The 24,732-nt window shown below is 40.8% G+C and overlaps 1 protein-coding gene across 3 annotated transcripts in view; it reads left to right on the plus strand.

The window, feature by feature from the left end:
- atf7ip (activating transcription factor 7 interacting protein) overlaps positions 1-23,272 on the plus strand; it is a 35,427-nt gene extending 12,155 nt beyond the window's left edge. For 2 of the 3 annotated variants that reach the window (XM_008416176.2, XM_008416193.2), the window contains exons 2-14: positions 9,515-9,567; positions 10,356-10,871; positions 10,966-11,377; positions 11,710-11,888; positions 11,976-12,113; positions 12,203-12,274; positions 14,873-14,955; positions 16,380-16,444; positions 17,226-17,921; positions 18,010-18,117; positions 18,221-18,298; positions 22,004-22,086; positions 22,348-23,272. In XM_008416176.2, the coding sequence (XP_008414398.1) occupies positions 10,362-10,871; positions 10,966-11,377; positions 11,710-11,888; positions 11,976-12,113; positions 12,203-12,274; positions 14,873-14,955; positions 16,380-16,444; positions 17,226-17,921; positions 18,010-18,117; positions 18,221-18,298; positions 22,004-22,086; positions 22,348-22,800 (2,877 nt within the window). In that variant the 5' untranslated portion in view covers positions 9,515-9,567; positions 10,356-10,361 and the 3' untranslated portion in view covers positions 22,801-23,272. Of the gene's footprint in view, positions 1-5,724; positions 5,776-9,514; positions 9,568-10,355; positions 10,872-10,965; positions 11,378-11,709; positions 11,889-11,975; positions 12,114-12,202; positions 12,275-14,872; positions 14,956-16,379; positions 16,445-17,225; positions 17,922-18,009; positions 18,118-18,220; positions 18,299-22,003; positions 22,087-22,347 lie in introns of those variants that run through there. The other variant, XM_008416184.2, reaches the window with a different exon arrangement.
- The last annotated feature ends 1,460 nt before the right edge of the window (positions 23,273-24,732 follow it).

The raw sequence follows: 24,732 nt of genomic DNA on the forward strand, positions 1-24,732 counted from the left end.
ACAGAGACTTAATTAAAATTTCATCCAGCAGCTCAGGGTGAACGAGCTACCATTTCGAGGCTATGGGGTAGAATGTCTACCAGTTTTAAGAGACCTGTAATTTGCTGGGAATAAATTCATCCTAGACTCAGGCTGGTTGAATTTTAATTACAGTGTAGTTTGTTTAAACAGCTGCAAATTTGTGAGACCCCTCTACAGGTCTGTCACTCATTTGTAAGAACACCCTTCTGTTGAAATGGTGTAGTCCACGCTTGGCAGTAAACCTCCAGCGAGGAGCAGACTGCAGGTGTGGGGGATGGGTGTTGGCGCTGTGTCTGGCTGTGGACTTAGGCTCTGACTGTAGTCCTAGCTTTAGTTCTCATCAGTCAGTGTGACTTAGACCGTGGAGACATTCAGAGATTGTTCTAGGTGTGATGGGCTATTTTCAGAGCTACAAAAGCAGCTATAAGACTTATTAGTTTAGCTGTCAACAAGAATTTTGTTTGTTTATATACCGTAAGGAAGCCAAGGCTAACCTTATTTTGCATCAAGATGTTTCTTTTGATTAACATATGTGGCCTGTTTTGAGCTATGATACAAGCCTCTCTCCGTAGCGCATGGCTAAAGAATAATCACCATGTGCATGCTTGATTCACATGGAACCTTCTGGCTCTGCCCTCCCCCTCCCAGTTTTCTTCCCCTTTTTCCTTTTAGCCTGCTGTCGCTGCTCTTCGCTTTTGCACAACAGGAGCAAATCACGCGTACAATACTTGGGCAGTAGTAGGCTAGGGAGCAGACTCATGTTATTTTAATACTTTGTTCTCTATTCTGTTTATTTGTTTAACAGGTTATAAGTGGTCGTTATAATTACTATCATTTTTAATCTATAATTGACTTATCTTGGATAGATCTTATAAGATGAAACGGAAATCAGTCAAGTGGTCGACAAATGTTTAGTAACATTTTTTACCCCAAAATAACTAATAAATATTTCAGTAATGTTAGAGAAAATTTCATTTAAGTATATTTCGCTACAAAACCGCTCCAAGGTACATGGAGAAAGACACAAACGGATGTACGTAAGGGAATGTTACAGAAAGGAAAAAATAATCTGCTGCATTCTCCCACCAGGTTTCCTGCCTTTGAGTTTGCAGCACAGATAAAATGTTTGATCCTATGGGAGAGTGTAAAATAAAACTGGTTGGGTAATAATTTCACTGATGTTATTAGATTACGACTTATAGTGTTTGATACGTAGTAACATACCGACTATATTCTCACTCAAATGAAGGCATTTGAGTGCAAATTGGTATTCTGTGACGCCACAAAAATCCTGTTTTTGGAAATGGCTCTTTTTCAGACACCAGAAGATTATTCACGTGTATCTCAATAAGTTAGCAGTTGACATCAAAAGTGAAAAGTTTTACATCAATTCATCTCGCAGTGAGTGATATATTTTAGGTTTTTAGATCTGGTAGTTTTGACGAAATAAAAAAAAAAAACACCATTGTATTTCTTGAGGAATTGTAATATATTAAAATTAAAATAACTTTTAATGCACAAATGCCCTGTTATGGCTTATACAATCATGGGAAATAAGGTTGATATCATCCACAAATATGGTAAGCTAGAGTGAGGGCTGCATCCAAGCATAACTATAGAAAGTTTAGTGGAAGAAAAAAGTGTAGTTATTTAAAAAGTACACAATATAGCAATATCTTAAGTGGATTTTGTCATATTCAAAAGTTTAGGGGATATTGACAATGTCCGGACTTCAGGTGGTGTCACCACATACAGACGCATCCAAGATATGGGTTACACTTTACCTTCTGAACGAGAGATTACAATAAAAGTCTGTTTGAGTTGAATTACAGAAATCCACAAACCTTTTGAAGATATTCTAATTGACTGAGTTGCACCTGTGTGTGAATTATCTTCCTTTCAAGAAATACTTGAGTACAAATTCCTAATAATCAGTCGTAACAGCTTGATTGTAAACATATATACATCTATTAAACAGTTTCAAATCATTCGTAATGCTTGTGTTTTCTAAACATGCGGATTTGTTCAGATTGTCAGGTTGAGGCGGAGTGTCCTTCTACATGTTAGTCTGGCACAAAGCGAACAGCCAGCCTGACACGGTCTCACTTTCACAGCTACAGGCGAGTCAGGTTTAACACTGGACCCGAGTCACGTGTTCATAAGTTGTGACTGAGAAACAGATTTGCTAGGTTAAAAAGGAAGGTGATGTGATTAATCACTTTTTTGACTTTCTTAGTAATCTCAATAAAATGTTGTAATATCCGCTGGAACTGCAGATTAGAGGATTTTAGTCAAGTTGGTTGGCAAGGTCAAAATCACTGGAAGCTGATCAAAATAATTTTTAGTGTGTGGTTGGAATCAACACGGGTCACGTTGATTCCTAGGAATCAGTTTGACATAACCAATATTTAAAAAAGAAAAAGAAAAATTGCGTTCGACAAGCACTGAAGACGTCAGCTCCACCGAAATAAAGGTTTTACTTTTTTTGTGACAGACAGGCATCACTTCCCAGCGGCTCGGTGCTGCTGAAGCTAACGCTCTGTTGGAAGCTGCGGCAGGCTGGAGAAGCTCCGTGTTGCTACGCACAGCAAACAGGGTGGCCATTTTGAGTCTCAGTGAATCCATATGCCAGCAGTCAGGGTGGGGGAAGGGTAGAGCGCGCGCTCTGCGCAGTGTAGTTGGAATGCAGTGTCTGCCCTCAATAGCTGGCTGATTTTATTTTTGTCCACACTGCATTTAGCCTTTTTGGACAATTCGTTGCTTTATATCCATTATTGGTAATTACTTATTTTAATAGTTTAGTTTATCAGAAATAAACAGGAACTTGCTCTGTGTCCCAGTCCCAAGAAAGTCTGTGTCATGTTTACAGTTGGAAACACTGGTTGAAGCACCTAAAACCATCTGAATAGGAAAGGAAATAAAATGTTCCATTTCCTTCCTCTGCTATTTCTTGTTTTACATTAATATGTCTAGTACAGCTTGGGGTCAAATAAGCAGGAGTATTTAAAAAAAAGCTGTTCCAGGTCAACATTCATGTGGTCTCTCACAACAACAATCTCTAAAGCAGGAGTTAAGTTCATCAAAAATAACATGCAAAGATAACAGTATTTGCTTTAATCCTGTTTGGCTGTTTTTGTGGGCGGAGTCAGTAATCTGATCTGCTCTTGCTTGTGCTCGGCATGCTGTTCGCAGCAACACTGGTGGCCATTTTGTGTTTCTACAGTGGCAGACAGAGAGGAGGGGGGTTGGGCAATAAATGCACAGCTAGTTTTGTTGTTCTTTGCAAAACAAGTGTTTTTAGTGAAGGAGAGAAATCACAAGAAGACATATTAAACTATTTTTTTAAAATGAAAAGCTCAGATTCATCTTATGCCATCGTGTTTATTTCTGAGTCTTCAACATATTAGTAAATGGGTTTAAGAATCAACTAATGTAGAAACTGAAATGTGACATTTTAATGCACCAAGTGATCTACCTATGAGAAGTTAAAAATTAGTATCTTTGATCCTGTTCGTAGAAAGGATCCACCCTCTTGCTGGAATGGTTCAGCCTGTTTAACACCAACCCCTCCCTGCTGTTTGAGAGGCTGGACAGATAGAGACTCCTCAGTGTGGCATGCTTTGCTCTGTTTTTTGTTGTTGTTTCCCCCCCCCCCCCCCACTTACTGCAACTAGCCTGCAACTGTGTGGCTAATATGCGCCAGTTGTTACTTGCACATGCTGGAATGCTGAGAGAATAAGTGGAAAAATATGCTAATGTGCAAGGAAATGATTTAAATAGACCTCTTAGGAGGATTGATTCTACCTGTTTGGTTTAATCAAGAGATTAGGTGTGTTCCTTCATGGTCTGTGTGAAAGCAGTCAGATTAAACTGAAAGGCATTAAAAGCAGTCAAATTGCCTGTTTTAGTGCTGTGGTACTTTTTTTTTTTTCTCCTTCGCTTTTGTCTGTCACGCCCCTCCCCCACTCGTTTTCCCGCCTCCCCTAAGAGTGGTACAGTCCATGTTTGAGCAGGAGAGGCTGTTCCAGAGACACACAGGCTGTGTGTGTAAGATACAGAAAGGGTGGGAGGACTGTGGGACTGGGGGGTGGGGGGCGGGGGGCAGTTGCTTCTAGATTAGGTGTTATGTGCCTCTGCAATTTAGCGACGGCCGTGCACTGTTAGCTAAGCTTCAACTTGGGTGATTTTTGCGTTGCTGTGCCAAATTGAAAGTGGTTTATATTTTTATTTCTTCCATTTCTATGACGCATTAAGAGAATTATTAGAAGGATTAGAATGTAAATTGTTGTTGGGAAATTGCTGTTTCTTTGTTGTTGATGAAATAAAGCACATTCCGATTAGGTCATTTACTAAAAAGAAAGTTCTTAGAATCATTTTCAGATTTTCAGTGATCTACCCTGTTCTGAAAGACTCGGAAGGCGTAATAGTTTGAAAATTTGTCGATATTTTTTTCTGCTTTGTGGCTGGAATATTTGGATTGAAGCAAAATGCATTTGGAGAACAAAACTGGTTGTGGGAGTAACCAGAAACCAAAGTCCTCAGTTCCATTGTTATTTGTCAAGTCTCCACATAGTCTGTTGAACTGAATTTAGCACTAAAGGAAGGAGTCCTCCCTAATCCTTGAGCACATCTTTGTATTTTTATACTTAAATACCTAAATCTCCTAAACTTTCAGATTTTGAAAAAAATAAAAAGATAAAATACGTTTACAAAGACACCACTTAAATGTTACATTTTAGAAGGATAACTCTGCCAGACAATGAACAGTTTGGTCTTCTCTAAAAGCCTGTCCTTTTGACATTAGCTGTAATCTGTAAGAGACCTTTGAGATCAAATTGCCTTCTGACTAAGGTTCTCTGTAGTCCAAACGGAGACCGTCGGTGGAGTGACAGAACTAGGCTGAGGCTAACATGATTAGCACTCAGTACAGTGCCAACCTGTGCTCAGTTTATAGCACATAGCACTTTAGCTGATCTCTTATGTGTTCCAAGGACGACTTTTCATTTTTAATTGCATAATAAAAATGAATGCAGCACCACATCTTCAGTCCAGTGAAAGATCATTTAAACACATTCAAAATTTACAGTAACAATCAATGTCTTTGTCATAACAGTAGCAGGTTTTACAGTGCTTTTCTTGACCTTTTTACTCACGAAGCTACAGTTGACTGCTGATTCTTTAAATGACAAATAAAGGACAAACAGACACTCCTCCCCTCCTAGCCTTTTTTTTTGTCAGAGTGGTACAGTCCAGGCTGGGTGTTATTTCCATACTGTGCACTAGTTAGTGCTAGAGGTGGGGGATGGGTGTTGCTATGCAACAGGCTGTGCAGTGTACTTCCCCTCTGTCTGTGCACCGCTAGCTATGACTGTAAGTGATAATCACCAGAGTGCACTTTAAAGTGCAGCATGAACAATATCCAGGTATTTTTTTATACCTGCAGGTGTATGATTCAGTTATAGCAAGTGACAGAGTTATTCAACTTATACTGTATGAAGTCAACGCTGCATGTCACAGAAAGCACTGGGGAAGAAAGTTTTGTGTCTTTTTAAAGGGATTTGGTGATGCCCAGAATGCTCTCACTTTGACTACACACCCTTGTGGAGAACACACCCCTGCTAGGAGCAACATGGACTGGTCCCAGCTGAGCCCCTCCCCCTTTCTTTTATATTCTGGGGCCGCCATCTCAGCTGCTCCCAGCTCCCACAATCAGCAAATAATATGGAGGGCCCTTTCCCACACATCCTGCGGAAGGTTGCCATTTCTTTTTTTAAGCATGCTTTACATTTCTGCCTCATTGAAACTGATTTATTCTTCCTGTTTTAAGGTTCATGTTTTAGCTAAACCTTTAGAGTATTCTCTAGTAGGAATTAAAAAAAGGTTTATACTTAAAGTTTGTACTTTTGTTTTTGCAGAAACCAAAATGTTCAGATTAGTCAACTCGTGTGTGTTTTTTTTGTTTGTTTTTATTTTGTTTTTTTGAATCATTGTTCTTCGGAATTGCCCAAGTAGATGCCAACACTTACCATATCCCTGCTGCAAATGAATTATATTATTGTGCATAGGATGTTGCATGTGTAATAACCCTAGAGGTGTGAGGAGGGGGTCACATGGCAACTTTTACAGAGGTCATCAAAATTTCTTTGCTCAAACTGGATGAACTTGATGACCCACAGAACAGCTTTGGATGTTTGGTGAAATTGCTGGTTGCTTTTGTTGCTATCCTTACATTCCTCTCCTTCACCCTCACAAATCTGTGACATCAGTTCCTGTGTGGTTTCTGTGTGTAAAACTTGAAAATGTAGGACTTCCTTCTAAACAAAGTACTAAGTGACCTCCATAATCTGACCTACGGAATGGTACTTCTGAATACAGCAATCAATTACTTTATTATTAACACAGATAAATTTTGGATCCCATAAACTATGAGATGATAAAAATGGGTAGTAGCTGAGTTGCTACAAAGTTCAATTCTCTTTCATAACTGCTTTGAATGTGCAACAAGTCACAACAGGCACCAAACTGCAGAAGATCAGTACAAAAAGCAGAGATGGACTGAGACATCAAACTGGGTTTACCAACGACGAAGTGATTGGAGCTGAATGTTGACAAGCCAGTCAAAAACTAAAACTAAGTAAATAATATCGATTACTTTGTTATTACCGTGGATACCTTCTTGAAAGGTACCATAGGTACCTTTGAAAGCCTCTACAAACTAGGGTTGGGTGTTGTGGCTTAAAAATAAAATACATTTTTATTTTCATACCAAGACTGATTTCCAATTTTAATCTTTTTTTTTTTATTTCCTAAAACCTGGTTTTATTTTCAGTAATCTATTTTGGGAGATGACCTGAATTCAAAGTACAGCTTAATACAAGCTGTAAAACATGCTTGTGAAACAAGATGGTAGGCCCTAAGTGTGCTGACTTTACTCTGTGCTATGGAAGCCCAAGGAGTGAATTGGTAAAAAAAAAAAAATTCTCAAAAATTAAATTTTCGTGAAAAAAAAATCTGATTAGTTGATAAAATCAATTTATTCCCCTGCTCTACTATAAACATTAGAGAAGATATGGTTGATGGATCAATTTGTATTTTAACCGGCTCAGATCGCACAGCTAGAGAATGAACACTTGCAACATCGTGCAGCGATAAATAAGTGAATAAGGATGCTACATTTCATTGTGTGCGCAATGTCACTTCAAGGCTGTGGACTGTTTATACTAATCTGATACCAGGTACATTTAAATTATATGAACAATCATGTAAAGTGGATCTTAGCAAAAGCAGTTAAACCAAAGGATCGGGAGTGTATGTAGCTAAAGTTTGCCAAATGAAGTTAGCACAGAGATTTGTGAAACTATATAAAAGGATTCTGTGCTTTCCATGACATATCCAGTTATGTCTATGGTACATTGAAGCTGAGGGAGAGCAGGACTTAAAGCAGGTAATGGGAAGGCTGGATGCAAAGTTTTATTTATTTTTTTCAACTTTCAACCAATTTCTGTCACCAAGTAAGCTTAATTTAAGTGTTGGCAGCATTTTAATTTTGTATTGTATTTTGTTTTGTATTTGCACTCACTAGGGAACACGCACAGAAAGTGCAATGCTAGCAAACGACTGATGCTAATCGCTAACATAAGATGCTAGAATTGATATATTTCACAACCTCTCAGAGGTCACGTGTACAGCATCTCAGATTGTTGTCCCAAACAAGTAATTTTCTGTTTTACATTTCTGTAGTACATGAAGTTACTACAACACATACTAAATGTTGCAGCACAAAGTACTAAAAGCAATGACCGTAGTGAAACAGACGACACTTTTGGGTTGACAAAGACATTTTCATACCCTGCGTTTTACAAGCTTACAACATAATAAAGGTTTTTTTTTTCCTATTAACACAAGAGGAGAATATCTTTTTGTCTTCACCTTTTAATGCTGTCAGCGTTTGACCTTTTTCTATATTGCGGCTGTTTATCAAAAAAGTGAAAAAAATAAATAAATTAGGAAAGGTCAGCATCTCTCTCTCATCTGCAATAAAACTTGATGTTGTCATACTGATGACTTTAGTTTAGCAAGTGAAACAAGAAGGAAAGGTTTATCTACAAACCATGCTATCTTGAAGGAAACATATCACGCTTTAACAATATTAACTTGCAGTTAACATGTTTAACAATAAATCTGGTGATTTTTCTGGTTCATAAATATAGCATGTAATAACTTTCTCACTTTTCTGCAAAGTGTTGTTGCTGGCAAAGTTTTCTGATTACAACAATAACTTTAGGGTAAATAGCTGTATGTCTGATGAATTTAAGAAAGAACTCGTACTATCTACTAAAGCAAGAAGTTACATGTTTTGAAAAACTATATTATTTCAATTGTTTTCTTTCTGGTTGCTGATGCCTTCTGCTCAGCAAGGAAACCTTATTATACACGGTTGCGCTGCAACCCAATCCATCTGACAGAGTCCCTTTTCAGCTAGCTACAGATTTCAGCTTAACAACGAACAGCAGAGCTGGCAGCCATTTTGAGTTTTTGCACCGAATCCAGGCTCGGTTACTGAGGCCGTAGGATGGGGGAGGGGAGACAATATGCTCTGCGCGGTCTGCAATCAGATTGGAATGTGAAGTGGAACATTGATCATTCTTGCTATTTTACATCGCTCCATTTCTTAATGCCGACTGTTTTTCTTCTTAAACATTGTTAATGTCTTAAGCAACACAAAATGCCTCATCTTTTTAAGCCAAAGATTTTATAATCATTGCAAAGAGCATGCTTCCAGTGGGAGAACAGAGCAGAGATGGTTTAGGGTGTTGAGCGTGTGCGCCAGCATCCTGCGCTGGTGCTTTACAGTGTAAAGTATACACTTCATCCTAGTACTTTTCCACATACATAGAGCTGCCTGCGAAGGTGCAGAAGGCTAAATCAAACATTGTTTGACTGTAGCGGTGTCACATGACCGAGTCTGCTGCAGTCCTACAGATCAGCAATGCAGAAACAGTAAAGCTAACCAACTTTACACAGAAAATGATCATCAGACCCAGCTTTTGAACCTTATTCCTGCCCCGAAGCCAACAGAAACCTTTAGTTCTGCTGTTGATCCCATCGCATTGATCGCAGTTTTTTGATTCTTTAAATACGGGAAGAAAAGTCAGCATTTGATGATTGTATCTCAATATAGAGATATGTCTTCTCTGGTGTTTGACCAAATAAGAAAGTTTGTCATTGTTAATAAAATGCTTTTTTTTTTTTTAAGTATCTTTCTGCTGCATCTCAGCAGAACAGCTCTTTATATAGTTGTTGGTGTGTTGACCTTTTTCTGTGTGCTACGATATTAGAAGCTCAAAATGCTTCAATAAATCTCTTTAGGATCCTGATGGATTATTTTTTTTAACGGAGCTAAATTTAGGCTTACATCATAATTTGTTCGACATGTTTGTTGCTAAGAAAGTCACTTAAATATTTTTTTTTCTTTTTCTTTTTACCTCTTCAGGTTGCAGACAAAGCTGGTGTTAAATCCATGACCAAGGACCTTTTGGTTTGAAGGTGAGTCCCAGATTAAAAGTCTAACTTATTTTGTTAGAAGCATTGCTGTTTTTTCAGCAATTTCCCTCATCACATATATTTGACTGTAAATCTCATTAATGAATAAAAGAGCTCTCACTTATGTAGGCTCCTAAAATGGAGATTTAAAGCAATTCTACAACTAGCCTTAGTGGTATCGTGTGTGGGGAAACAAAAACCTTGTACGGAAAGCCTTCCATGTTTTGCATAACCTCTTTGCTGCTGCAAGGACTGCCCCAGTTAGTCCGCTCTGATTGGCTGAGGATTCCGCCAATAGCTGAAGGGGGGGAAGGGAGAAAGCCTGGGCTACAGCTGCTGTTTCAACTCCGTGTCCTTTTCTTCTGTTCTCTGGATCCGGGCTTAGGTAAACAGGAAGTTGATAGCCCAATCCAAACAAAATTTGGATTTTAGACTTCATTTTTCTTTTTTTGTTGATGGACTCAAAAAAGAGGTTCTGACTGACAGAGATGCTACTTTTGGTTCTGCCTCTAAAACAGAGACAATGTGGATCAGATTTCAAGGATCTACCTGATTTTACTTGAAAACTGAGAAATCGGCTGCAGAATACTGTCTGCTATTCCGAACTGATTGGTTCTCAGAGCTGTGAAGGAACCCTCTAGAAAAGAGCAAACAAAAAGGTAGAAGAGCTCCACAGTGACCTCTAGTGTTTTGGATCAGGCTCTACAGCTGTCAGGGCGTAACGATCAGACTCCTGGGCGGAACTGACTGGTCCAGCCTCTGAAATCTGATCTATTCTTGTCACCTTGCAGGAAGAAATGGAAGTTATGACAGAGGAAAAAAAGAAAATTTTTCGTGCCAGGAAAACCATGAAGATTAGTGATCGTCTGCAACTGGAAAGCCTTCACAGCACTTTACTGAACTCTGCTCCGGGTCTTTCCAACCCGTCCCCGCCGCCGCTGGTGAACGGCACGCATAAGGAAGATGGGCAAAAGGTCGGCGAAAAGGAGCAAAGCAGTTCCTCCGACCCCAACTCTCCTCAGGCGGCCTCCCCCGCCACTCCAGGATCCCTGAGCTCTCCGGCGCCCTTCCTGTCCCTGAATCTCTCGCCCTCCCCGGGCTCTTCCCAAAGTCCCAACCCACAGGAAGAAGCTACGCCTCAGTCGTCGCTACCACCCTCAGAATCCCACGATGCAAAGAAGATGGAGGATGAAGAGAAGAGAAGTTCTTCACCATCCGCACAAAGCAAGTCTGCCGCACCGGTGTCTGCAGAACGTACGGAGCAACAGAAGGAAGACGCTGATGTGATTCCAGTGGATGAAACGGAGGTAAATGCTCAGAAATGGACATTCAAAACACTTTGAATTTAAAAAGTTTACCATTAATATATTGAATTAATTTATTGTTAATATCCTCATTCAGGAGAAAACGGCTGCACCAGAGAAAGTAGTTGAGGAGTTGGAAAAGGACTCCGACAAACGGTCTCCTGAACCATCTGCACTGTCTGAATGTATAGAACCAATGGACGAAGAAAATGACTCAACAAACGTAGACTCTGAGGAATCCTCGTCCACAGCGAAACATGAAAAGCCTCCTTCCCCCGGCGAAGCACCCTCCGATTCTTTAACACAACCCCCTGCGTCTGGTGAGGACAAACGACCAACGGCTGAAAGCAAAGAGAAAGACAGCGACAAAGCCTCTGTTGAGAAAGACTCAAATGCGGAGGAAAAAATGGAGGTGAACTCAGTGAAAGTTGAGTTCAAAAAGGAAAAAGGTGACGCTGGACAAGAGGAAGGACCGACTCGACCATCATCCACCCCACCTTGTAACACAGGTACAGAAATCATAACAAGCTCCTTCTTTTCCTCCCATATAAGAAAAATAGATCTGAAGTAAAACTGCCATAAATGTCACCTTAGACAAAATAACAGACTGGGACAAGCATGCCTTGCAAAAGTATTTTTTTGTGCGTGTTCCATGTTTGTCAAGTAAAAGATTTGGTTTTCAAAGTTTTCTTATCAAAATATTTTGCTGCGAAGTTTGGCTCCATTAAAAGTGTTTTTTTTGGGGGGTATGTTTCAACTAGCTTTGCATCTATCTATGATTAGGATGTAGAACAACTGAGCCAAACAGGGTCATTACTAGTGTGTCTTATTTCACTCACAGATCAAGGGCAGAAGAGCTCAAACTCGGGACTGAAGCGCACTTTATCAGAGGGAAATGAAAACGATGCAGTGACTGTGAAGAGAGAGGGCAAGAGGCCCAAGGTTGAGCACGAGGAGCTGGAGGCCCAACTAGAGCTCAAAATCACCGCAAAAGGTGGCAGCCAGCAAAAACTGGAAAAGGTTTGTTTTCTGCGTCTCTTGGGCTGGCAAAAAGATTTCTCCTGTTTGTGACGAATAAGCTCACAGAATATTTATTTCCTTTCTCAGATCGTCCAGCAGCTTGTGAATGAGCGTCTGAAGATCTTGGAGCTGACAATCTTTGACAAACATTTCCAGGAGTTAAAGGACAGAGTAGATAAAATCGACTGTGCCACTAAACACCAAACTGCCATCAACTCACTCCAAGTAAGTAAACGGGGAGTCTTCTGCTTGAAGAAAATCTACAGGCTTGTAACACCGTTAGGAATCTAACTTTTTTTATTTATTTCTCTAAGAGCAAGATTGCTCGACTGGCCAAAAAGTTTGGAGAGGCGAATCAGGTGTCGGAAAACAAAAGAAAACAGGAGGTAAAATGGGATTTTCTGCCTTATTGTTTCGTATGGTTGACATATTTAAAGTTGTAGTAAGGTCATGCCATAAGCCATAAAACAGGGGCTAGGTAATTCTTTCTCTCTCTTTTTTTTTTTTTTTTCTCAGATGGCAACGTGAGCAATCGATTGTTATAAGGGGCTGGATGAACACTGCTGATCCAAAAATGTTGCTATGTAACTTAAATATGATTCTAATAAGATTCTCCCAAAAGTACCAGGAAGAAAACTTCTTCATCAAGGCTGTTAGAACATTCTCCCCAAGTAGAACCTCTTTGAGCTAATAAATAATTAAAATATGGCTGAACAATATTAGAAAATTGTAGTGTTGTTGCTTCCAACTCAGTACCTTGTGTGTTATAATTGCCATCACATGTGTCTTTTGTTGCCATCAAGTTAAATATCATATTGGTATTTAGGCTGCACAATATTAGAACACAGCGACAGACTGGCAACCTGTCCAGGGTGTACCCTGCATTTCGCCTGGAACGTTAGCTGGAGATAGGCACCAGCAACCCTCCCGACCCCACTAAGGGACAAGAGTGTAAAGAAAATGGATGGATGGATGGGTGGAATATTAGAACATCTTGTAACAGCGATGATATTGTTAAATATTGCGATATTATTTGCAGTACCGTATTTTCCGCACTATAAGGCGCACCTAAAAACCTTCAATATCCTCAAAAGCCGGCGGTGCGCCTTATATATGGACTAATATTGAGCCACAACAGGTCTAGCAACTACGGTAAGCAGCTGCCGACTTCATTTTCCCCCATAGAAGAAGAAGTGCGCGGTGCATGCTGGGATAGTTGTCAGAACGCTGGTTTGTTAATAAAGTTTGATAATACATTTAAAGCCATTGGTGGCAGAGGGGCGAGGGAAGAGAGACAGAGACTGCTGCGGCAGCGTGTCGGTTGGTCTGTTACCCAGAAAGAAGTTGGGCACAATATCGCAACACCAACACCGTGAGTGAAACAATGACTGGGACAGACTACTATATAAAGCACTCGGGGACCACTTCTTTACAAACATGGATGTGTAATAATAGAGTACGGAACAAATTGGCTTTTTTAAAATAGGCCATTCATTGAAGATGCGCCTTATAGTGCGGAAAATACGATACAACAAGCGTTTTGAGGAATGTCTCTACCAACTTCCCACATTAGAGGCCAAAGGTTTTGATCATTCTTATTTGCAAAATAAATACTTTGGTTAGGTCATTGTAAGCATCATTGTGCTTTTTCTACAACATTCCATTATAGATTTGGCTGTATGTNTGCAGCGGCAGCGTGTCGGTTGGTCTGTGTTACCCAGAAAGCAGTTGGGCACAATATCCCAACACCGTGAGTGAAACAACGACTGGGGCAGACTACTATATAAAGTACTCGGGGACCACTTCCTTACAAATGTGGATGGGTAATAATAAGAGTATGGAACAAATTGGCAACCCAAACTGAAGCGTCTATTCTATGCGTCTTATAATGCGGTGCACCTTATATATGAAAAAAGTTTTAAAAGAGGCCATTCATTGAAGGTGCGCCTTATAATCCGGTGCGCCTTGTAGTGCAGAAAATTCGGTACATGTCCATTTTCTTCTGTCTTTTTTTCCCATCTGTGGTTCCTACTGTTCACGTTTTGGGCAACGTCATTTGTGTTCAGTGAGCAACTCCTGCTTTGAGATGCTGTCCACCTGTCTATATATCACATTAGGAAATAAAATGCAAGTTCATAGCACTAAGAATATATTAGCCAACAATTAATATGTGAAGAATACTTAACTTATTTACTCTACATTCATCCATAAATCTTGTGGTTGCCACTGTAATTTGAGATTTGGTCATTTGTAGGGGCTGCACCGATTTATTGGCCAGCCGATTTTCTTAATCTTGGGAGATCGGTGATCGTCCGATGCTTACACGTGACGCTGATCTTATCCATCTCAGCAAAGATCTAAAAATCAATCACTGTCCTCTTCTGCTCTCCCTTGACTGATGGACCGGCCCACTAGATCATGCCTGCACGTTTGCAATAAATAGTCACCCCAACTCAGCAACTTTTTTGCTATCTTTAGCAACATTTCAGGCAAGAAAAATTTATATCAGGCAAAAACGGAATCGGCAAGTCAGGCTTTTCCAAGATCAGCATTGGGCCATAAAACTGAAATCAGTGTACTCATAGTAATTTGTGTGTGTGTTTTTTTACTCACTTCTTGTTTGTGACTCAGTACTTACGTAACCAACCTTTGATGCCATGCTGTACTAACTTTAACTAGTTTTTAGCACGTCTTAAATTAGTTTGTTTTTGCTTCCTTTATTCTTCATAGCTACGTTTTGAGTCCTTTGCTGCCTGAGGTGTTACTAGGGTGTGACATTGTGACAAAACAATTCAGGGCCACACAAGGAATTTGTCACTAGAATTTCAGTCTTTCTCACAAAATTAACAAAAAAATAAAATAAAAAATCAGTTTTTTGAATGAACTTCAAAACATTATTGTTACCTCAACCGCAGACTGGCCTTTCAGCAGAGCGTCTAAAATGTCTAGGTCTGATATAAAAGATGACCGTTTGATTTCCACAGGCTTTTGCTGCTGCTGCTGCTGCTGCTGCTGCTACTGCTGCTGCCAAGACTGCAACTGTTACAAACAACTCCCAAGTTCAGCGGTAAGTATCTGCTCACCAGGTGTTGTGGCTGTTAATTTACAAAACTAATGTAGCTTCTCAAATTTATAACGGTTATTTTTACAAGTTGACTGGAAACTCACATTTTCAAGCCTTTATCACCATGTGACTGAATATTTCCGCAGCAGCTGAGTTTTGTACATGTAAGTTGTCTGTGATATTTTGTGTGACTAGAATTTGGCTTTTGTAAGAACGTGACAATACCGGACTGAAGCCAATACTACACAGGAGACCGTGCAGAGCGCCATCCGATGACATTGTCCCAGGTTGCTAAGTGTAACCAGTAAAAGTGAACATAAAGCTAATGGACAGAAAAATTCAATCCTCCTATCCTGTCAGGATCAGCTTTAGAGCACTTCCTAGTACTTGCTAGGAATAAACACACACACCCCACCCCCCACACCCCCGTGCCCCGGTGATTTGCACCCTTTGTCCTGAGTCTTGTGACGTTCTACAATGTGATAACCTGAGCGTTTCTTCAGGCAGTGCAGAGTGTAGTTAAAACTGCACCTCTCCTCCCAACAGCGTGCTCCGTGGGCAGACAGTTGAGGCGCCCAGAGAGGGAGGGGCGCCCTCTCTTGGCAGGACTCCTGCACTGCCTGTCAAGAAGGAGAAAGAAGAGCTGGAAATTAAGGAAGAGAAGGAGCCAGACATGGCACGCCATACCGCCATGGCAAGAATGCTGGCAGAGCACAGTGAGGGAAGATGCAGAGCTGATGTAAAGCTCCGCACAATTTCGTCTCAGTTGGAGAGAGTACTTTATCACAACTGCCAGAGAAGCTCAGGGAATCCCAGACCCGACCGCTATGCGTCCTACATATTCCGGTACTTGGTGCCATATGACGTCTACTGTGACTGGGTCGCAAAGGTCAATTATGTTGGACTGATGGGCAAGGAGGCTCTGCCCAGAAACCTGAGGAGGACAATAAGGATGTACATCGACCGTCGTTTTCCGTTCCTGTCCACTGACAGGTGGAGAGAGATCCGAGATGCCATCAATGAAATACTCCGAGTAAAGAGGAGGCCAGATTTTTTCCGCGAATACGACGACAGTACTCCTTTGCTCTTTTGACACAGCGAAGTGAAAACATTCTGGGACAATTGTCAATGATCAACCTAGACACTTTATTTAGACGAATCACTAACATGTTGACACAGACTCCTCGTGGCTTTACATCATTTGGAAAAAAAAAGAGAAACATTTAAACCTGACACTGTAATGTAGAATTAAACCTGAACTTTGCCTGTGAGCTGGAGTCTCTATCTGCAAGATGTGAAAAGATGGCTGTTTGAAATGGAATAAAATTATTTGTCCCCACCACCACACAGTTAGTCGTCATCCTGTCAATGGACGTACTTGGCTTCTTATATCAGTAATCCTAAGCATAAGCAATCTTTTTGAACAGGCCAGTCCGGACCTCTGTTGAAGTCAAGCAGACTACAGCAGCTGTTGGTTCATCCAGCACCGCTGGTAAGTTAAAAACGTTTCAAAATTATTCACATAACTTCAACTTGACCTTGTTTTGTTCAGTTCCAACCTCAGAGTTATGAAGTGGCACATGTGTATTCAGCACCCCATGTAGAGTTAGTTAAATACCAGACACTTAAAATGACTTAATTTATGGGGGAGTTTATGCAGCATTCACTTTGTAGAACATGCTGTTAGCTGCACTGGTTCCAATCACTATGTTACTTTGAGGTTGTGGTGAGGGAACAACATTCTTCTTTAAAATATTCCAATTTGCTGACTTTTGGCCAAGTCATTCCATAGATGTGTTCTGAAACTCCACAAGATCTGAAGTTAGACAAACTGCTGCACAGAAAACATCCATGAGTTTATGTACTGAGTGCATGTTTTTGCACTAGTTTACTGTTTGTTCAACTACGTCGTATAGAATTGGCTTTAACAAACCTGACGTGGAGCAACCACTTCCCAGAATGCATTGTGACGTGACACTTGTGGGAATTCTCTATAGATTAAATGGCAACCCTCGATTAAAACCCCTCTGGAACTTTCTTCCCGACATATTTTCTATGTTGCTTGGGATTTTAATTCATAAAGCATTTTAAAAATCATGAATCACTTTTGATTCAACTTCAGAATGATGAACTCCAGATGCCCTGGGTTTAAGTTTGTGGTTGACAAAATGAATGTGTTAAGGATTCACAAAATAACCAAATTACAGGGTATTTCAAAGTTTCCATGGGTCTTTCTTACTCATCCGCTTGATTTTTCTCATTTGTCAATGCAGTGGTTCCAGTCGCTGCTCCTCTGTCGGTCTCTACAGCGCCCCCAGCTTCTGCCTCGGCCCCAGCTTCAGCCCTAGCCCCAGCTTCCACCTCCACTACCACCCTAGTCCCACAGGGCTCCATCCTGCAGCTGATCACCTCCAGCTCTAACGCCGCCTCCACTTTTTCCACCGGCATCACCACTCAAAGCCAACCGGGCACTCTGGTGCTGAAAACGACATCCGGGAGCAGCATGGTGACCGCAGGCCAGCCGCTGGTCATCCAGCTGCCTCTGTCGGTCAACGGCCAAACAGGAACGCTCGTCAACTTCCCCGTCTCCTCTTTGGCTGCAGCCACTTCCCTGAACAAGGCCAAAACCACTCCATCCACCACCACCTTCATCCTCAAGCCTTCTCCTGCGGCCAACACGGCGTCAGCCCCCACCTCCACAGCTGCCGCCCTTCCCACTCTGCAGGCCTCTTCTGGGCAGGTGGCCACAACGCAAATCTCCCTAGCCCGAGCCGTGTATCAAGGTGGGGCGGGAAGGATAACCACACCCAATGCCGGGGTGTCTGTGACCACAGTCAGAGCCCCGGCTCAGTCTGTGTCCGTGGCCGGCGCTGTGTCTTCAGCCTCGTCACCTGCAACCTCAGGGCCAGCAGCGACGGGCTCCACCGCACCAGGAACACCACAAGGGACGTCTCTCACATCCAAGACAGGTGAGGGAATTGTAGGATTAGTGGGACAATGCTCACTTCCTCTCCTCTTAGTTGCACATCTTCATCAGCAATGTTCTATTCTACTTAGACAACCAAGCTTCTGTACCCACTCCATCTAAAGCAGCTGCACCTCCCCCTCCAGCACGACCCAAAGGCTCTGTCATTGACCTCACTGAGGATGACGACGATGTACAAGGTACAAAGGAGCGTTTTTCTCATTTAAAAACTGATTTGGAGTAATTTTTGTTTTGTTTTTTTTTTCATTATGATCCAACTATTATGCTTCCTGTGTTATTCAGTGACAGGAGTGAAGACTGCGCAAGGTGCAACGCCCTCCTCTGGCCCCCGGCCTAACCCAGTGATCAGCATTCCCAACAGTAAGAGCAACAAATTACAATGAGCATGAATTTATTTTCTATTTTAAAACTTGACAATGCCAGCCCCAATTTTTCTCACCTATGATAAAGATGAGTGAAAAGCCTTCAAATAAGTTAATCTTTTATTGTGGTTACAACATCTGAGAAAAATCCACCATCTGCCACTCTGGTAATGTGTTGTTCATTCTCATTTCTGTGAAATTAAGGGTAACGTGAACAGACAGAGGGATCTTTAACTTTAGGACAGCTGTGACAGCGCTTTTGACTGCTTTTCATTTTGCATGTTTAATCACTTATCAAAGCAAGGCATACAAATCCTTGCTGGTCCCCGACGTTTCTGAAAAACTATGTAAATATTCACAATTAAATGGATTTCATATTTAGTGTTCAAAAGACGAATGAAATACAATCGTTTCTACCTGTTTTGGCCACAGGCGGCCATTTTGTGCTGGTCTATTTTGATTTTCCAAAATAGAAGGTGGGAAATATGACGGCCATCGGTCAAACAGCATCTCCAGCGGTGTTTGTTCTCCTAATTGTCCTAATTGTTTCTTTTATGTCTGAAACTATAAAGGAAGACAGAAAACTATACAAAGGTATAAAACAGTCCCTCCAGTTTTTTACAATTCAGCAATTGCAAAAAACTAAATCAACTCACCACTGCATTTTTTGCAGAAATTACCTAAATCATTGGTCTTTGTGTCGTTTCTTTGGGTTTATTTTAAATGTAATGGACATGGATGCAGACAATAAAAGATAAAAGAAATTGAGAAAGGTGCTGAAAAAATTTAAGGGGACAGGAGACGAAAGAAGCATAGACATTAGGTTCAAGTCACTTCTAACTCCCACCTGCAGGTGTCAGTATTTTTTGCTTCTAATACGGTGCTGCTCTAGCTTAATTTGATGTAATGTTGTAGTCTGCTTTATTGCCGATACCAAAAATCCAGCTATTTAAGTCCTGTAAAGAATACACATTTCTTTGTATTTTTTTTCTAATCCAACTACTTCGAAATGAAGATTTTGGAAGGTGTTTGTGGAAAAACGTCACAAAATTTCTTGCAAATATTTCTAAAGTCGCGGTACAAAATCTGATTTATGAACACAAAAACAATCGGGAAATCCAGGAGGGGCTGATAAAAGAAATATGACCGTAGAAATGGCGTTGGAAAGACTGAACATGGACAGCTACAATTCCGATGGACAATCTGACCTGGAGGTATCGACACGATATCGACAATTCCTGGGTGGATGAAAACTCCTCATCTTCAGAGATTGAGTCAGAGGACAACTCAAGCAAAAGGAGACCCATAATGTTTTCTGACCGTCTCACAAAGGCAATTATAAAAGCTGAAGTGTCAGGTGAGCTTTCCTAAGCTGGGTTAATTGCAGGCGCTTTGTTGGCTAAATCATCAGGTTAATGAATCATGATAATACTACAGCGTAGGCTGGATTTGGCAACCTTATTCATTGCCAGTTTATTTTCATCATGAGGCATACTGAACCAGCTTCCACACCTGGTGCCAACACGAAGGCCAGCCTACTGGCGGCGGTGAAGGTGGAAAATGTAAAGGAGGAGTCTGTGTGGACTGCTGAGCATCCAGGGAAGTGGAAGAGTGAAAATGTCCTCAGTGAAGCCACTGGCCCCACTCTCTACGCAAAGCACAGCATCAATACTGCGCTCACTGCAATCCTGTGCATTATTGACCCAAGCATGCTAAAGCACATCAGGAAGTGTACTGTGACTGAAGCTCATCAACATCTGAGTAACAGATCGTGGGACATGACCATGTCTGAACTGAAAGCCTTTATCGGCATCCTGTATATCCGTGGAGCTAAGGGAACAAAATATATGGACTTGGGCAGTCTCTGGTCGGAGAAATGGGGCTTCGGTTTTTCAGGGAAACGATGTCCAGAGACAGGTTCAAAGACATGAGGTTTCTCAGTTTCAATCAGAATAAAAATCAATGTTCACGACTGATGAAAGACAGGATCTGAGCTACCTGGAACATGTTTGTGAAGAACTGTATTGCCTGTTACAATCCCGATGCCAACATCATCATTGAAGAACAGCCTTTCCCCACCAAGACCAAGTGTAAATTTATAAAGTACATGGCAAACAAGCCTTGTAAATTTGGAATAAAATTTTGGCTGGCAGTGGACATCGAGTCAAAATACATGCTGAGTGTGGCTCCTTATCTGGGAGAGGAGGGAATGCTTCTTGAGGAGAAAGTAGCTGTGAATCTGTTGGAGCCGTTCATGGGAAAGGGAAGAAACATCAACATCACTGATGGTTTCTTCACCTCTCTAAAACGGGATACTGTCTTGGAGCCCAGGGAGATCTGCAGAAGTACCTGTAGTCTCAGTACTGTGAACCCGGATTTTATTGATGGGCTGAAGGCAAAATCAGAGTCTGTGCAATTCGGCAAAAACACAAAATACAGTGAGGACATTCTGGATCACATGGCAAGGAAATACTCAGTAAATCTTGGTACACAGAGATGGTATGTTGCTGTGTTTTACAACATACTGGACCTTGCGGGAATAAATGGTCACATTCTGTTCCAGCAGTGCACTGGCACCCAGATCCCATGGTGCAGGTTTCTGCAGCAGCTAGGGGAGGAGCTTTATACAGAGTTTACAGAGGCGAGATGACTACCAAAGAAGGTTGAGCAAAGTGAAAGTCTTAGCCATTTGGACTTAAAAGTGTCCAAAAGCCTTACAAGGAAGCAGTGCCAAGTGCGGAAATACTGCAGTAAAAATAAAACCTCCAACATTTGCAGCAAATGCTTTAAATTTGTGTGTGGGAGTTGCGCCAGGCGAACAGTGGTGATCTGCACTCGCTGTGAATGATAAATGATTTCATTGGCTTCATTGTAAAAAGTGTACATAGTTCTTGTGTTCGTTCTTGTTCTACTTTTGACATCAAATTTGTGTTCTGTTACTTTATTTCATACTTAATGTTTACTGTTTACAAATATTTTTGCTGTATCTAGTCATTTTGTTTAGATTTTTGATAAGTCAACAAAATTTGCTTGCAATAGTTAAATGTTGATGATCGATGCAAGCAAAAGCTTAACGCACAATTAAACTTTGCCTACTGAATGAAAAGTCTGTTTTGGGATTATTTTAGTTAGAAAAAAACATTTAGATAAATTATTATTTTGGTAGTAAACTTACAAGGTCAACAAACTGAGGTCAAAATGACTGCTTGTGGCTGTTCTAGTGTTAATTATTACTGTTTGAGTAATTTCTTTAGCCAAGATAATAGAGTTCCAGATTCTCTTTTCTTCTCTTCCCTCTTCTTGCCAACAATTTTTTTTCTTTTTAATCAGTGACGTGAGCCCGGGATAAACACGACGAGGACTATAACCTCTGCACATAGTGTGCCCGCTCTACCAACTGAGCCACCCAGCAATCCCACAAAGCAATTCATTTTCAAAACAAATCTTGGTTAATAGATATGCTCAAATTAAAATTCATTTTTTAGTTTTCATTCCGCTGCAGTAATACTTCAACAGGGGCACCAGTAAATGTGGCCAGTTTTGTATGCAAACCAGTCCTTAAGGCTTTACAAGAGTAACTCACCATGTACTGGCCCAAACCATTAAGATTTGAAATGTTTAAAAAATTCACATTTATGCTTTGTTTTTATGGTATTTAATTGATGCCTGTGATGTATAATGCATGTTTATTCCTGTTTCACAGGTACAGGACCAAGATCATCCCCAAAAACCAATCCGAACTCAACAAGCAATCCCCAGATAACGGTGCATCACCGCCCCCCACAGGTGAATATATGAAGCTTCCTTAATATATTTGATTCAGATGTATTTATAATGCTGTATTTTCTTCCACTCAACGGCAGTTATTACTGTGTAAGATAGGTTGAGCCATTATATAGAAGTTTTGTGACTCTCAGTAATTATGTTTGGTGTTTTTGATTGGTGGAAAAGCATGAAAGAAACTTACTATAATATTTACTCACTTATGAAGGCATTTGTTTGCTTTTTTGAAATTACAACCGCTCTTCTCATTGCTCTCTTGTGAAGGAATCCTTGAAGTCCCGCACTGTAACCACTACAACGACCCGTGGCCCCACCTCGGCGCTCCCTCCTCTCCCTCCCGCTCCTGCGCCTCAGCGTTTGCCCCCAGAGGCGGAGCAGACTTCTCCCCCCCAGCAACTTCAGCTGAAGTTGGTGCCGGGTCAGACCGGTATCGTGCTGTCCTGGAGCGTTGCAGAAACCGATCGCACCTGCGCGACTGTGGACAGCTATCACCTCTATGCCTTCCATCAAGACAACTCTAGTAGCGGTACAGCTCAACAGCACTGGAAGAAGATAGGGGAAGTGAACGCCCTTCCTCTGCCCATGGCTTGCACACTGACCCAGTTCCAGTGCGGCTCCACGTACTATTTTGCAGTTCGAGCCAAAGACATTTATGGGCGCTACGGTTCTTTCTGTGAACCTCAATGCACAAATGTTATCAGTTCCAGTTCAAGCTAAGTTGATACAAAATAAAGACATTTTTTCAGCTTCTTCTTATGATTTTTCTTTTTTTTTTTTTTTTCTTCTTTTCATGATTTCAAATATTGTAAGCTTGAACATACAGTATCTGTAAATATGTCTTCATAAAAAAAAACTGGACTCGGATAAATGAACCAGCAAACTGCTGGCTGTCTGATTCCTCTGTATGTGATGTATTCTTTTGTGATCTAAGCTGTTGTGTAAAAGACCGTATTATTTTTGCCCTCTGCCAGGTCAGATATTTATGTTCACTCCTGCAACTCAGACCAAGACTGTTCTGTTTTTTTTTTTTTTTTCTTTCCTTTCTTGATGACAGGTGATAAGATTGTTCATTGTTCAACTCGATTGCACAAATATGTATACTTGTGTGGTAGAAACAGAATAACTTTTTTAAGTTCTGTCTGGCAACCAGACTTTGAAAAACAGAATAAAAAGTTTTATTAAAGTTTAATCTCCTCTTTATTTTAATTTCTGGTTTGTAATATGCAACAGTGACCTACAGAGATCATGGTGATATGATGAATACTCTTTAGAGGGACCAACAGAGCCCAGTGACCCTGCAGAACTGGCCCTGGACCTTGAGCTGAAGACATAATTGTTGTAATAGGCGTGGGAGCTGTGCCCTCTCTTCCCCGCACTTTTTTGTCGTTGCAACAACTGAATTCCTTAACATGCTATAAAGTATATTATTGAACCGTATTTAAACGCATCATGAGTGCATATATCACTGGCTCTAATCTTGCCGGACGGAGGTCGTGCACCGGGGTGGTAGATAATAATGTAAACGCTCAATAATTACCATTTAGTCCGTTACGTGGTAGTTTGATAAAAAAAAAAAAAACAGCCCCTTGTCTACGCTGTCGGCTTCGTACAGAAGGGCGGGGCCTGTCGACTATTGGGAAACGATTGCTTCCTGGAGGTGTGGCCGATTTTGAAAATTAAAAATTTTACCCAATCGCTAACGTTTGGTCGTGACGTATGTAATGCGCCAGTTCGGGGCTACGAAAGCATACCGGAAGTTACCTGTGCTGTAAACCACAGACATAATATAAGTTCATAATATAATATCTTATGTCTATGCTGTAAACTACTATCCCGTATCACAAAGAGATGAATGAGGCGGCTGAGTGATGGGTAGATGAGGCGTCGTGTATCTTTTCGACCCATAGCAAAACTGTGTCGATTCTGTGTCGACACTGTGTCACTGAATACTGACACCTGCTGGACATTAAAAATTCCTACAGGCAACGTAGTGATTTGATAACCTCTATACAATAAGATTTAAGTCTTTGTATTTTATTGAATATTATATATTGTATTATGTCATATCTTCAGTAAAATTTCAAATATATTTGATATACAGTCAATAAATAATGTGAACATGTACCATAAAATGAAAATTTAAGTGAATGTGTTTGGAATGAGGATAGTTGTGGATGCTTTTTTTTCCCCCACACATTTTTATTTGAAAAAAAAAGTTTTTACGACATTTTGAAATTTATCCTGTTACGCTTGTTTGACAAAACTTCTCCTGCTGTAGAAAAAAATGAAGTAAATACTACGTTTACAGCGAACCCTTGTTTTTTCTTAGAGGTTGCGTTCCGAAAACAACCCGTGATAGGCAGTGGCGGAGCCAGAGGGGGGGGGGCCAGGKGGGCCAGTGCCCCCCCTGTCATCTGATTGGCCCCCCTAGTGGCCCCCCCAGATGATTGACATGTAACAGCACCAGGTCATTCCTGTACATTATTTGGAATCATTCTAAGCCAACCTAATATCTAAAGAAGAAAAAAATAATAAATATATCAAAAGAAAATGTATAAAACTTTATATAAGTCCATGTGATGACATAAATAAATAGATTTTTATCAGGCGCGATACCAGCCTCCTTTATACTCATAACAACAAGCTGAT

The sequence above is a fragment of the Poecilia reticulata genome, linkage group LG1 (assembly GCF_000633615.1).
Source record: "Poecilia reticulata strain Guanapo linkage group LG1, Guppy_female_1.0+MT, whole genome shotgun sequence".
NCBI classification, from domain to species: Eukaryota; Metazoa; Chordata; class Actinopteri; order Cyprinodontiformes; family Poeciliidae; genus Poecilia; species Poecilia reticulata.